The sequence below is a fragment of the Varroa destructor genome, unplaced genomic scaffold (assembly GCF_002443255.2).
Source record: "Varroa destructor unplaced genomic scaffold, Vdes_3.0 BEIS01000004.1, whole genome shotgun sequence".
Lineage (NCBI taxonomy): Eukaryota > Metazoa > Arthropoda > Arachnida > Mesostigmata > Varroidae > Varroa > Varroa destructor.
In genome coordinates this window covers 36,497,611-36,513,314 of record NW_019211457.1, presented here as the reverse complement: position 1 = coordinate 36,513,314, position 15,704 = coordinate 36,497,611, and the positions used below count along the sequence as shown (strand labels likewise).

Here is a 15,704-nt window from a genome sequence, read left to right as displayed (position 1 = left end):
CTAAAATCGGGTGACTGGAAACACTGCAGCAATAAAAAAGCATGGTAAATCTGGCCGCACCACCTGGTATTGCGTTCACCTATAGTAGTCGTACTGTATATTGGTAGGCACAAGCTAACAGACGAACCTCTCCTATTAAATTACCGCAGCTCCAATAGAACTGCGGGCCTCTCCCCGCGCCGCCCCCTCTAATTTTTTCTTTTTCCTTTTCTGTCTGCTGTTACTGAACAGCAGCCGGTGTAAACTCTATCGACCGCTTACCGAACGAAGACTGCTGCACAAGGAACCACCAAATTATTATGAAATCGACAGCGGAAGTGTTCCATTTGTCGCTTCCGGAAGCCTCGGTCCCGTCTCCACACTCTCCCTGTGTTGTACCGGCGTTCGTTCAACATACCCTGGAAGACGCGCGCACGAACATTGCGCAGCCCAAATACGGGCGAGCGCAGAAGTCGTAGATGACAGCGGTGTGTTGCTACACTGTAAAAATATATTATAAGCTTGTGACACCGCCTGTTCTACTGCTACGGGCTCTACTGCTGCTAGACTAAAATAACTTCGCAGCGTCCAGCAAAAGCAGAGTGCTGAATTCGGGAATGAGTGGGCAAAGGAACGGGAGGAAACGAGACATCGAGGAGAACCATTGCTCCTAGCGGATTTCTTGGCTATGTGGTCGCCTGATAGCACAGTCCCATAGTGTGATGGCGATCGACAAAAGTGCTAAGGATCGAATAGTTTGGGTCCGGATACGAACGGACTTTCTTGTATGTTCGTGTTAGTGTATGCGGGGGGTGGTTATGGGACCAAGCAGGGGGGGGGGGGTAACAACAGCTGCATATAAATGGACAATAAGCTCTTAATCGAGCATAGGTGTATTGTACGGTAAATCTAGTTTCGCCACTGTTCAAGCCTGCTTTCTGTAGAATGCGCTACGCAGGCGCGATAAGTAATAATTCGCCTGAATGACACTCGATTGCACTGGTTATTGCATACATTATTATTAGGAATCACGCATTGTTCGGTAAGAGTGTTTTTATTCTGTATATAGCCAACGGTAGTACGAGGTCGGTTTGCTTCTATGTATACACTGTATGGCAGAGCGAGTAACATAATTAGCGTTATGGTTGACACAGACGCTGCCACAGGCTTTGCTAACGGTAAATATCGTTCGACTTCAACCTAAGTGGAGTTACTATATATAGTTCGTTCGCCACAGGTGTAGCACGTAGGAACAGTCGTATAGTTGCAGGAACAAAGGTAGACTGGAACCTGAAGCCAGCCCACAATGGAAATCCGCAAAGTCTGGAAGAAGTTATAAAGTCGTTCCGGATTAGCAAATAATGAAACTTGAATAGCTATTTATTTTCAGAGCTTACTGCATAATACTATCCTTTCGCTTAGGGCTGTCAGTTATCCCGGCCGGAACAGCACTCTTGATTAAACAGCGGGAATGACAAGCAACATATAACGTCAAAACGTATTTAATATTCCTTTTCACAACCTGACTATATTTGTCAACTAATCTACAAGTTACCAAAGCTGGCTTTGATAATAAGACGTGATTTTTAATGTCGCCATTAAAGATAAACAGCAACGAAACAGAAAAGCTAACAGAATCCGAACTAATGTATCAACAACAAAAAACAAGCACCCTACCCTGCGATGGCAGGAGAAAAACTTGTAAACCAATATAGAATGGGTAACTTGAATCAGGTTATCGATGCCTTGGTTTCGACACTCCAACGGGGTGGGTATGGGTACTCGAAATTGGTTATTTCAGTTTTGGGGAAAGGTAGTGACAAACTGTTGTTAATACATCTTGTATAATCTTTAGCTCTTGAAGCTTTACGCCGTAACCGTCAATGTGAGTTATTCAATAGAATATCCCTTTGATTAGAGACATCGTGATCTAACAAGAACCGAAAGCGTTTATTGTGTATTTTAATTAAGCATAATTTTTTACGGTTCGCAACGCGATGATAGGATCATACGTTTGATCAACCTCTAAAGAAACCAGAAGAAGCGGAATCGAGTTATTACAATGATAGCTAGGCCACAATATCTGCTTTAATTCTCTACCTATGATATGACCTTGGACAATATAGGCAATTTGTTTCCCACATGGTCATAGTGTATTCATCAGAGCTGCGTGGCCTTCACTCGGACCCATGCAACTCATCCGGATGGCGTCTATGTCTCCTATATGATTAGTGTAACCAACAGCGGTATTGCAGCTCCCGGTTGTTGCTAGTATCAGACGTAAAATAGGTGCTTTGACGACACCAATCGTGTATCGCGCTCCCTCTTTAACTTCGACGTATCGTGTAGAACACTACCATTTGGTTGAAATCTAAAGTGTTCCTTCGATGAAGAAGAGTGCAATCACCGCAGATGAAGTTCGGTGCGCTGCTTCATGCGTGCACAATCGCTTCTTGCCTTCATCATTTTCGAAAGACTGAGAAGTGATCAGTCAAATGGAACATCTTGTGTCACATCTGCTAGTCTCAGGCGTTAGTAGCAATAATGTATTCATTTGTGTATACATACATGTATGTGTAATTGTGCACATATGTATGTGCAATTGTGTGTGGATGTTCCTCAAAACCATTACGTAAGGCTCAACCAATCAATCAAAGGAGGGCTTTATGGGTGCCATTCTTAACGTTTGCGTTCGGAGCAAACAACCGAAAATGATATCATTGAGATAATGATAAGTATGGGATAGATGGGTACCTGTGTGCTTCGGGCATGTTCAAGACCTATGATCTTTGGTATTGCCCCCAAGCACCGATCCGTTGTCGGCACAGACTCGTACACGCAATCTGCCGAATATTCACCGCCAACAATGCTTGTAGGGATAGTTTCAAAAACAATATATAAATCATGATGAATGCATATAATTTTATTAGCAGCTTACATTCACCTGACCTGATGTTTCCTTTTTATTGAGCTTCTTTTTGGTCCAGTTGCAAATCGCTATGGCTTTTCTTACCTCCTCTAAGTAAATTTATTAAAGTCTCGATCAATTGATAAGGGAGGCTATTTATGTTGAGGTGGAACACGTTTGGTCTATCTCTTTAAATGTTATCAATATTCTAAAAGTGTCAGTAGTTTTGAAGCGCAATTATAGTTTGTGTATGGCACTCATTTTTGTCGCGTGAAGTGAGCAGTATCTCTGTAGCTTCGTATATATACACGATATGTTTCAGAACCCATCGAAGAAAGCGTTCGGCCGGAAATTTCACGTCGGACACCTAATCGTTACTTTTGAATCGCTGAGAACATAATCTAGCATGGTACGGATTCACCGCGGAAGTTTGGAATCGATCGCTGAACTGCAGTTGTATATTAAGGTTGTATAATTGACAAACGCGTTGACAACCGTTGGTCCGCAAAAGCCGTAGGAACGAGCGGCGTTTGGTAATTAGAATGCTACTAGGAAAGGTAGGCTCTTCCAACTGACACACGAAACGTTTGCTGGTATTACCATCTATAAACGCGCTGCCCTAGTACAAATGCATGAAAATACAACGCACAAAAGTTGTAAAATGCTCTGCTCACGTTAGACCGAGGTAAATAATATTTAAGGGGAAATCACAACGTACAAGCCATACACAGGCTTTGCTTCCTCATCAAATAACAAGTGACTCAAACTTCTACTTTACTTGACAGTCACTTTCTAAAAGAGGAAAAAATAGCTACTAAATAAAAACAATTAGATCAAGCATTACATTTGTAAGTTTAATTTAACCCTGATTAGGACTAAACAATTGTTCAGACTAAATATAAATTGGGCTTTAGAAATTCGACGATGCGCCAATGCGTTTTGAATACAGGCATGTATCTCTATGAATTTATCGAACAATTATATAGACGAGTAATGACTGAATGAACGATGCTCTCTCGAGATGCGCCTGCTGTAGCGTGGGGCTCGTCGAGGTGTCCTCATACTTGATGTAAGATTACTGCAACCACAGCTCACGAAGCATCGACGTTGTTTCGCTTAGATATGCTTGTAGCCAACCTTATGTTAGTTGCTATCGTCTAACTGCCTGAAGGGGAGTCCTTCTATATTACCGGTCGATCCTGGACCACAAGCTGAGGCCTAAATTCCATTATAGAACACGGACCACTGTTCCGATTCGATGAACAGGGTTGTCTGCGGAAGAGGCTGGGTTGGGAAATAGGAGAAGAAACGATAAAAAGGGAGAGGTCACTTTGGAATTGAGGGAGTGATATGTCGTCTGCAAATACCGAACGGGATCTTCAATCAGATTGCCTTCGCTCCACTTGCCCAGCTAGCGCTCCCGCTTTCTCGATACGCTGACGTCCCGTTTGCTTCCGTCCGTTGACCGGTCCAACCATAAGCCCACGTCTGGTTTTATGTCTCTGTTTCCTTTTACGCTGCCCCTCAATCGTAGGGAATCGTCTCCTGTCCTTTTACACCACAAGGAGTTGTTTCGCTCAAAGGTCTAGCCAAGAGCCACCACTGCCCCCCACTTCCGCGGCCACTTCCACATGTCGTGAGCGGGCAGGCGATCTCTTGGCTAGCGTTGAAGCCTGGCGACTCGGTAGCATGGCAGTGGGACTAATGCCGGAAACAGCAACAGAAGTGAGATTTTGCCCGCAGCTTTTCCTGTTCGTCCCTTTGGGCTTGTTTTTTTTCCTCAACAAGAACTTTCCCTTTGTCTAGTCACCTGCCCCATCCGGCCGCTGTTGCCATAACTGTGAACAGCAGCAGCAATCCTCAATTTTGTGCGCCACGCTCCCTCTGCAATCTGCTACAAGCTTCGTGTAAACCTGCCATGCCAGCTGTCCTCTTGGTACGACTACAGCTCCTATCTTGGTGCAACTACAATGCAAGCAATATAACCAATTGGTTGTCCCCGCTGTGGGACGGTCGCGAAGGTAGTGGTCAGTTGGTCAGCGAAAGCGTGGTGGTAGTTTAGGACAAAGCAACCTGACGACATATTGGATGGCACCCATAGATCGGGGTGTGCGTGTGTTTGCAGACCTTTAGTCGGCACTTCTCATCTGTAACCTTTGCAGTTCCAGAGATTTTGATTGATACCACAAACACTCATAATGATAACAGTTTCTATTTTAATATTAAAACGTCATGTAATACGGTTAAGCATTATAATAAATCATTCAAAACGGCTTAATAGAGCGCTGATTTGAGGCCGCTGACATTGACCGCGTAATTTAATTTGGCGGCAACTTCCAGGTCAATTAAAACGTCAATAATCACTTGAATGGAGATGTCTTTGTACAGTTTTGCAGCAAAAACGTGGTTTGTCTCCTTAACAAACGTAGGGTAGACAGAATAAGAGTGAAACAAAGAAAGAAGACTTAGGCAAAATGTACGAAGCGTGATACGGGTTGGATTAGTAAAAATGTATTGCTCCCGTAATTAGCAATGTTGCCTGAAACGTATTTTATTTCATTGCCAGTGAAGCCGTGGGTACTTCCTGTATTCCTGGATGAAGTACATCCTGAATTGAGGGTGGTGCCACAAACCACACGCTTTTAAGGTTACGAGTCGCTCTGAGATGATGTAGGTCCGATACCGAATTCTGGATCATAAATAATACTATACGAGAATCGCCTAGAATGCCAGGATAAATGCATGTATCATCATTCATAGGGTGCAAAGGAACAATTGACGTGAAATTGCATTTCGGTCTTTGCACAATAAAAATGTAATTTAAATTTTAAGTACTTCCTAATGTCAATGACAGTAGATGCCAGGTCCACAAAAGAGAACTATTCAAGCCCCTTCCCGTTCTACATTAGCAATCCTACGTAATCGTTTCAACCGATAGCTACAGGAAATACTTGCTGCTTAAAAGGTTGTATTTAAAGAAGTCCTTTCCCATTTAAGTTTGTTGGGCTGGCACAACTTCAGCAGTGGTGGACGATTTATGATAATCGTAGTAAGAAAGGCCCTTCTTTTCTTTCTGCTGTTGATAATGAGCTATCCATCTCTTCCTTTCTTACTTGTTCCTTTCGCCTTGAAATGTACGAGCTGCCTGACCCACATGCAAATGACCCCTCACTTTTTGTATGTACGATACCTCGAAAGCTTTCCTTGTTACGTTTGAATGATCTCTATATAGGTCAAACTGGGCCCCCGACAACACAGAGAACCTTTGGTTTGCTGGGCAGAGTGAATGACTACAGCCTTGTCAGTAAGGCGCGAGGCGTGTTTTCCGAGATTCCTGCCGGTATCCTTAGAGATGGTATAATCGCCGCAGCTTGAGATGATACTGGTGTAGTCACCAGGGCGGTGCAGAACAGAAAATATTATTTTACATGTCTTCTTTTCTCTTAAACAACAGAAGTGGATTCCTCTATCTTTAATCATCAAAACTAGGGTGAGCTTGCTGAGGCAACTCAAGCCACTCGTTACCCTCTGGCTAGAGTCCCCAAAGAATGAGGTGGGTGCTTCTTTAAGGTTTGTTCAGTTTTGTTGGGCGCCGCGCATCTATATGTATGCGTGGCCGTGACTCCCATTGGATTAGCAGTAACTCGCGATGGAGCTACTGCTACCACTTAGGGCAGTTGTATGTGTTGTCTGTAAATGGTGTGCCCAACAGGGCCAACCCACTCAGACTGGACCAATTCCCGGCGTGTTAAACGATGCTAGCTACTGGTCCACGATAGTATCCTGCTATTGCTCGCGGAAATAGTGTGGTAGCAATGGCGTCCTTTGGGCGCTAGCTAGCTGTCGGCGGCACTGTTATGCTCCATTGTTCCCGACAACCGTGGCGCTGGCTAACTAACGAAGAACAGAAAGAGCCCAATGGTGGCCTGACAGTGGTTTAATGTGGCGCGGGGCTGTAGAACGTTTGGGAAGAGGGGATCCCTTTGCGTAGGAGTTCCCCTTTTCTTTACAACGGAAAGCTAAAATGTCCGCCTTCCCGCTCTCTCTCTTTCTCGATGTGCAAGTTTTTCTAACGCCCTTTCGAACCCTCTATTCCTGCTACTCCTGCTCCTCAAAACGCTAGCAGCAGTGGTATATTAGCAGCGATGCTGTAGTGGGATCCGACGGTCTTCCTCACGACCATAGAGAGCCAAATCACCCTATCTAATGTTATATAGAGGTCGTAGCCGTAGAAAACGACGGCACAAGGCTAAGATTGCTTATAAGCGGAAAATGGTCTTCCCAACAGGGTCCGACACAGCGGCTTTTTGCACTGTGATCGGAAAAGAACGGAGGCACATCATATTTGCTGGTCCATATTGTTTTTTTTTCGTGAGCGAGGATCTTGCTTAGATACGATGGTCAATGGTCTGGGCAATCTATCACGTGGGAACGTAGGGGATTCGGGAAATACACGCTTGAGATGCGAGCCAGAGCCGCAGGGATAGAGGATGGAAGCGATACTGATACATACATAGGCTATATGGTGGTGACAATTACACGAAGCTGGTACACTCACATCGCAAAAAAAAGCATGCTATTTTCGAGTGATACATTTCAGCTGCCTAGATGTGGGGACGGTGTCATTTTTTGGGAGAACTTTTTTCCCGATATGGCTATAATCAGTTGTGAGATTGCATGCCTGGGCTCGGGGCTCGTTTGGGTGATTCATACGGTAGAGCTCTGAAATGCTGGCAGGAACATGATGATGATAATAATGACGCATTTTTCTTTGCCAATATCTTTGTTTTTCCTGAAACCAGTACAATCTATGCCAATAAATAGGGCATACGCACACAGGTGATATACTACTCGATAATACTGAACGATGGGCAATAATATTTGGAAACAGACATGGTGGACAATTAAAAATATATCGTTCTGAAATTTCTAAATAGACTTAAAAAATTAAGAATTACTCTTGAAGAAAATTAAAGACGTGTTATCTGATAGTGGACTTTATTAAATATCCGCATGCATTTGATGACCGTCAACAGACGATTGTCGAAAAGTCGCAAACCGCAAATTAGCCGGAGATCGTTGGTCCATCACTGGAATATTGGCGTATTCATTGCCTCATTCAAAATCTTGTCGTGACTTCTAATTTTCTAGTAGCTTTATCGATGCCTCAACAACGCGTGAGTTCAAAGTACACTGAAATAAGGCAAATTTTACCTGCTCAGTTCTGTGAGCAGTATCTGGAACGGACATTCCGTCGTACCCTACATACCATACAAGAGAGAACAGGAAAGTACGCGCGAAAGTAATACATAAGACGATTTGTCAAAAAGCGGTGGGTGGCACAGCGGGCTACCATATGTACACGTTTATTTTTGGCACCGGCAGCTTACCTCTGCAGCTGCAGCATGGCTTCCAACAGCTGTATTGACACTTGCCACCGGTCGACAGTGTCTCTTCTATTTTGTGTCCCCCGAGTTCGATTCTCTACTAAACCGTAGACTCACCGTCCGGGTCTACCGGTACGCCCATATGCTCACAGCAGTTGGTCCAGACTATTTACTGCGGAACAAATTGGCAACCTCACAGAAACTGCTGGGCCGTCTTTTGTTCGTGATAATCAAGCCATCCGTTATGCACCCTCTTATGCTATCACACTACTACTGCTACTGGCTGCTTTTAGCCAACCCATACGCAAGTGGCGCATAAAGCTTTTGTCTTTTTCCCTGTAGGCCGTTTCCCGTATCTTGCTGGATGGAGAAGTTGATTGGCATTTGAAATTTACACTTTCTGGCATTCTTCCGCCACCCCGGGGGCGGGAAAGGTAATCGAATGCAACTGGACGCTGGCGTTGCTACTAGCTCGCATAAAAAAGGGTGTGTTATACCTGTGTTCGCCAAGCGCTGTTCTCTCCCTCCAGACGCAACGGTCAGCAGTAAACGCTGCGCTAAACTGAAAAGGACGAGCAAAGTGATAGTTAGGCTGGGACCAATCTATAGTGCTAGAGCCGACGAACCCCGTTTCCAATAGAATAACAGACATGGGCCTGGAAAGTATGTGGGCATTTGCCTCTCTAAAACTGCCATATCGTTTACCCAACTGGACTAACAGCTACGCAAAACTGGCCTATGTGGGCATCCGTATGCGTTCTCAGTCCTTCAAAGTAGAGCGAGCTTCAGTGACTTGTCAGTGATGTAACAACAGCAGCAGTAGCAACATCCTCCTGTTGCCCATTTGAGCACTGTTTTAATAATATTTGAGCTAGTTCTGGATTCGATATGACGCCGGCCTTTAGATTTCTGGACAGCGAAATAGTGCTAAATATGGGCGCGTAAATCTGTGAAGAATCATGCGAGGACCTTCAGGGTAAAAGCTTCTGGCGATGGCCCAATATCGCTTCTGCTTGTCTGCAAGATCCGATCTTTTGCAACGAGAATGACCTCGCTTATTTTGAATATACACTTACAAAAATTAAGTTATGGGAATTCTGTAAAGTCTTCTACACTAAAATAAATACATGGCACTTAACTGTTTCATGGATTTTTATAGCGGTGTTGATCTCGTTAACCGATCGCACCACTCAACTATAATTAATATTACAAGTTACAGATACTTATATTGGATAGAACCTGTAGAACCGAATCACGTGGATGTAGCGCGGATAAAAAGATGAAGCGTATGTTTAAGCTGAATTATTATATGTAAATTTTTATAATTCGGTCTCGCTTCCCGAAATCTTGGAGAAAATAAAATCTCACTTGTATTACTTTATGAGAATGGCTAAAATAGATAATGTAATCGACTAACGCGCACTGAAGAGCGTCCTATTGTTAGAAGGTTTTCCAGTTTAATTTTGAAGTGTTAAAGAATCAACTGGCGCAGACTTTAATAGTAATAGTAATAAATGTTCTAATTAATAACATGAAATGTATGGATCAGACCACGAAGGCGTCTCTTTACCTTCATACAATTAGGCGCCCAGTCCTTGTTTCTGCTCAATAATCAGGACATACAATAGCTGCAATTGCAAGAAGGTGAGACCATAAAAAAAGTTGAATGTAAACAATATGCATTAGGTCTGCAACCTATCACAGCCGTTACGATTTGTCTAGCAATTGTTTTGGTCTTCAAGTCTATATCTCTTCCCGAAAAAAAAATACGATTCCATCAGGCCCTACAGATAGCTGGTTAGCACTTCGGTAAGTAGGTAAAATCGGCCGAAGGAAGCGTATCTCTAAAACCAATATGTTCATCCTAGGAACGTGTCCCAATTTTTGCTGCATCCAGCTTGCTAGTCGAGGAGTCGACTTCGAGGATTAACTTCAATCGATTTTTTTCAAAATTGTTTTACTTTATCAGGGAAAGAAAGTCACATCATGTCAAAACAATTGAATTGGGTTATACTGCGAGCTGGGTTTCCATTCTGATAAAAGAAATTCAAGGTCGATTGAAGTTTCTTTGATCTCTGGCTGCAGCATTGTTATTTTATGATGCAGTCACTCTAGGAAAGGCCCTGCCCTAAAATGGACCCTTTCCTTTTCTATGGACAATATTTGTTGCTAATAGGAGAATAGGTACTCTGTCATAGATCGTTGAATTTTAGTAGATCTACTATCGAAGTTGTTGTTTGGCTTGTCTAAAAACCCGTCTCGACAATTCCGGCAACGTGCTACACAAGTCCAAAATTAACATTACATACTTCAAGAATCGTTAGGTCATTTATTTGAACGAATATTTTTACGTAACATGTACTGAAGAACATCGGTGCACATACACGCAGAAGTCTTGACTGAGCTATAGCTTTCATCATGCTCTTGCGTGTTTTTCTGCTGTGCAGTCGCGGGCTCCCCTGGCTCTTGTCGGCGTGTGCCGAATGGCACTATAGTACGACTAAACCCTATCACATCATGATGATAGCTTCACTACAAGAGATTAAGGCCAGTCTAAGCCGCGAAACACATCCCAACATATTTTGCGCTTTAGGAGATCACCTGAGTTGATGCACATCTCATAACGCTTCGTCTCAACTAACGTTCAAGACATCCATATATCAGAAATAAACATTTTAACACATGGTCTACGTGTGAACAAGGCCGTGTGAATGAGACAGAGGTTTGCAAAATCAAAAGAAAAATTCGAATTCGAAGATATCCGGTATACGAGTAGCTTTATCTTCTTCCGATAAAGATCTTCGTATATCAATACTCTTAACGTACCTACTAGAAGCATTTATACTTCCGTTAGGATCTAATTCGTTTTCTCTGTAAAAACACGTGACGGCAATGCAACCAAAACAGCTCAACGGTCTTCAACGAAATATATATATATAGTAGTGGACTAGGTGAAATTTAATTTTGCCTACAAGCCAATGCAGCGTTCTACGAGTGTTACTACCGAACGTTAGCGATGCCCTTACGCCATTATTTGAGGACACTTGTATACATTTGCATCATTCCAATTTTATGCCTAGAACAGTATTCGCATCGTAAGTTGTGTAAAATTACGATTGTTCTTCACTTACTCTGTTACTGCTAATGATGTAATGATTCTCTGTTTTTCGACTGTGGACGTCAACTACGACCAAGCACCAACGCTACGCCCAACATTCTAGTCTCTCATATAGACGTTGTCGTATCAACGGAACGTTAAATGCTATAGTCTCATATAACAGGCTGACGCCGATAGTGCCTAGTACTGGCACAAGGGTAACGTTCTTCACCACATAGACGAGCATACCGTTACTATACGAAAAATGTATATAAACGCGTGGGTCTGGGTTGATTCTGCGATTCGATACATTGACCTAAATATAATCCGTCGGACCATGGACCATTGTGAGTGCGGTCCAACTGTACTTACTTTATCACAACTAGAAATCAGGACGATTAGGCGCGCGTGTCCATCGAAATGCAAGCGAAACCATGAGGAACGATCGCTTTGTGTTCTTCAGTCAGACAAGCCTTTGTTGTACATGAACCCCTCGCACTTTTCTCCCCTTCCCGCTGTTTGCTCGTTGTGAAGTGCTTTACCGCAGTCTTCACCGAGGGTTACTTCCACCTACGCCGAATGGTCTGAGCCAAAGCGATATTTACTGGCTCAGGCAATTGACCTTGTTATTGAAGTTGGTTTACTCTTACTTAGTCGACCTTTAAGTGTTGCTTGAAGCTGATTTGAGTTTAACTTGTGTCATCTAAGCGCTACCTTAATTTTTTTGCCAGTAAGTTAGCGACGGTGTCAGGTAGGCAGTGCGAAGCAAAAATGACTAGTCTTTACATTCGAGAACTCAGACGTCAATCTTTTACTACTTTCCTGGTTGTATTATAGATGCGACATGAGACGTAAGGTCTACCACCCTACCAGTTTCGTAGAACGCAGATTATGGCCTTTTTTTTTTATGGGAATCTAACCTAATTCTCATCTCCTAGAGCGATTCATTTTCCTCGCCGCTTCTCCGTCTGTACTTTCTATAATTAAAGCGTTGCCTTAACGTAAACTGCATACGTCACGCAAACGTTCAAATTGCACTGCATGAAGAAATTATTATGAATTTGCAGAAAAGAGAGCATTTCCTAACGGCGCATTGAAGAAAGCTGGCTTTACTCATATTGTATATATATATGATGGCGTCACAAACGATCAATAAGATGCGTCATGGTGCTAATGAATTCGTGGTTGGCGTTCACGATCTGTTAAAAAGGCACTTTTAGGTTGCTAGTCTCATAGACGAACCGAAAAAACCAACGTTACAGCTCCAAGACGTGCAAAAAAAGGTTCTGAGCCGTGTATTATTGTCGCAGCGTGTTCTATCCCGTCGATGCCAAGTAGCGTGAAGACTACCTTGTAGGTAAATTAGATGATAAAAGATATTACTATTGATTTCAGGAATCATACTAGGATACTGCTGTTTATCTATCTGGGTACTTCATTAGCCACTTCCTGTCTCAAAGCAGACCGAATGCATTATTGTCGAGAGTTTGGGGGTTGTTATTCCTAGGTCTAAAAGTTTGCCTCACCCTCCAATAAAAGAAAAAGTACATTAGTGATATTTCAATCGACCCTATGTTTCATGTTCTGTGGTGAAAGGGTACTTGTCATGTAGCAGCTGGGAGTCAATGATGTAATCAAGGTCTCACTGGAACATCATAAGAATTTAGAATTCAGCTCAATTGGTTAGCATGGACCTAGAAAAGGATCCTCCATAACAAATTGGCTCAGCTTTTGTCCCAGTTACCGCCTTCCAGTGCTGATTTCAGAACGCTCAGGTTTGTCTGAACCCTTCCGCATTTATCCTTGACATAGTTTTAAGTTATAAAGAAATTAACATACCCCGTTACTTTTGACCATACGCGAATAGGTCAAGAAGTAGCGTTTGCCTAAAGTTTGTAATCTTCAGCTGCCTATTCCCATAGAACTCTTAGGTAACGAACAATACGATGGCACTAAGGTAAAACCGTTTCAACGTATTAAGTGTGATACTGATCTGGAGCCAATAGGATCAACTGCGATAGGTACTGACTTATCTGTTTCCTATGTACAGCTGATATGAGGATTGGAACTGACAATAAAATTGTTATTTGGTTACATAGCTGTCTGACTGATAAGTAATTCAGGATCAGGGTACACGGTAGGTCGAGTTCAACGGATGATTGTACATAATGAATCTCGCTTCATTTCTACGCATTCAAATTTAACCTCAAAGATATATTCCCTTGTTGATAAATTAAATGCCGATGGTTGAAACTATATACTGCACAATGGCTACGCAACCGATAGCAGAGAACTTGTACAGTTCTCAATAAACAAAGTTGCATCGTGCAACCGTATATGCATTTTGTTATCAAGGTAACACTTCCAAAGTTCAGCCTATCCGTTTATAGAATTTGAAAAGGCTCTTTTTAGTCCATTCCTAAACTTAGGTTCACATATTAATAAGGCTGTAACTGTTCGATATGTAATATAAGGTTGCCTCATCCTAAAAAGGCTGACGCACTGGATATTCGTGGTTATGTACACCTTTGACAAATACATATATACAATTCTAGTGATCATCATCGTAGAATACAGAGTAAAATTACCAATATAAAAGCATTAACCAGCAGCTCGGAATTTCATAACCGGACAGTGGTCAGTGTGATGCCAACCATCGTGCTTGGTACATCGCGTCCATTGACGAACATCCTTCAATACGTTAGTAACCTACAATCAAAGCAACTACAACTTACCCCATTCTAAAAATTATCCGTTAGGGCACCAAGTAAAAACAGAGAGGGATCGATCTGCATCATTTCCTCCCCGCGATGATAGATTAGTTTCTCGTAGGGTACTATTTTTGGATAAATGAAGTCTACGTTAAGAATTTTTCGTAAAAAAGCCCGTAGAATTAATAAAGTAGAAAATCTTTAAAAAATACATCATTTACAAAATCAAGCAGTAAAAAAACTATTTTGTTGTTAGATGTTCCGAGACTAGCTATATATCGAACGACCTCGTCGGGGCTATCTTGAAGTTGAAAATAACTTATGCAGTTCTTAGCGAGAGTGTCGGAGTTAGTTTTCGTTGAAATCTGTCTGTTTCTTCACTCAGCTCTGTGCTGTTTCCTCTCAAGACATCTTGTCAAAGTTTTACCACCGTCTTTTACCACAACTCAGAGATTCAGCGCTGCACTACTAAAACGAATGAAGAGGGGCCGTTTAAATCAGTTGAATCCGCTTCACCCCCGTATTTTCAGCACTTAAATGTTTCAAATATGAGTATTTAATGCCAACGCGAGTTTCACTTGTTCCAAGCGAAAAAGCACGCCTAACTTGTCCTTTTTACTGAGCTATAGCATTAATAAAAGAAAAGGTCGATTCGAAATTTTGACAGAGGCCATAAGTCTGAATCAGGTTATTTATAGGATTTCATTCAACTAATTAATGCATGTATCCAGTAAGAACTAAAAGCTATAATTTTCTAGGTGATTTTAAATACCTCCTAAATAAGCTGGCGTACGATTAGCCCTTTCAAAGAATTTTAGCTGTACGGTAACCAGAGGCAATCTGAAAGTCCTATAGTTGTCGAATAGTGCCATAGATGTGATAATGATAGTCTGTGTAGTTTACAATAGTACCAAGTAGGTTTGCCGGTATAAGGCCAAATTCAATATGCAAGATCTATGCTACTCGAAATAACGGCACGGCGGAGCACGTATTATCATTGAGCGAGACAAGGAACCGTGCTTTTCCTACTATTTCTTCTCTATTTTCAAAGCCTTAGGGTACACGCGCCTTCTATCGTTTTCGCTATAATGGAAATAATAATATGGAGTTGTTTGCGGTACCCCTGCTGCTGCTAGCTGGCTGATTGCTCGAAGCGATGGAACTGATTGTGACAGTGCTGTATGTGTGTGTATGCGCTGATAGTCAAAAGAGTCAGGAGCTACAACCGGTGGCAGCAGCAGAGGAAAGGAAGCTAAGTGCCTAGAATAACCGCCATATAGAGCCCGGCAGCGGCACCGCGTCGTCCTCGTTTTCGTCCACCTTCAGGTTTTTTCTCCTCGTCGTTTAGGTCGCGCCAAGCCGAGGACGCTGGGGCAGCTGTTCCTTTCCCCTTCTCATAAAAAGCAGAAGCCAAGTGCACATGCCTTCGTCCAAAGTCGAGGAAAGAACACTGAACGGTGAATGCTGCCCAAGCGAAGTGTGGTTGGAACAATGAATCGGATATGAAAACTTTTCAATGCGTTGCCCTTGTCTTTCCGCTCCACCCTCGAACACATCGAAAAGGCGGCATAGCGGCAGCAGGAGCCTTTGCTTCCAACAGGACGGGCATAAGTGGAGCCTAA

The 15,704-nt window shown here is 42.7% G+C and overlaps 2 protein-coding genes across 11 annotated transcripts in view; one reads left to right on the top strand and one right to left on the bottom strand.

The window, feature by feature from the left end:
• Window positions 1–15,704, bottom strand: part of LOC147756140 (uncharacterized) — a 44,172-nt gene that overhangs the window by 9,309 nt on the left and 19,159 nt on the right. For 2 of the 6 annotated variants that reach the window (XR_015327035.1, XR_015327038.1), the window contains exon 3: window positions 3,721–8,836. The exons of 1 other annotated variant lie outside the window; for it this stretch is intronic. Coding sequence is in view for 1 of the 5 variants with exons in the window: in XM_086988033.1 (XP_086844159.1) it covers window positions 1,180–1,302 (123 nt within the window). In the remaining 4 variants the exon portion in view is untranslated. Of the gene's footprint in view, window positions 1–1,036; window positions 1,303–3,720; window positions 8,837–15,704 lie in introns of those variants that run through there. 3 more of the 6 variants (XM_086988033.1, XR_015327041.1, XR_015327039.1) reach the window with 3 other exon arrangements.
• The window catches only part of LOC111248824 (uncharacterized), a 145,405-nt gene that overhangs the window by 111,897 nt on the left and 17,804 nt on the right, over window positions 1–15,704 (top strand). The window lies entirely within an intron of this gene.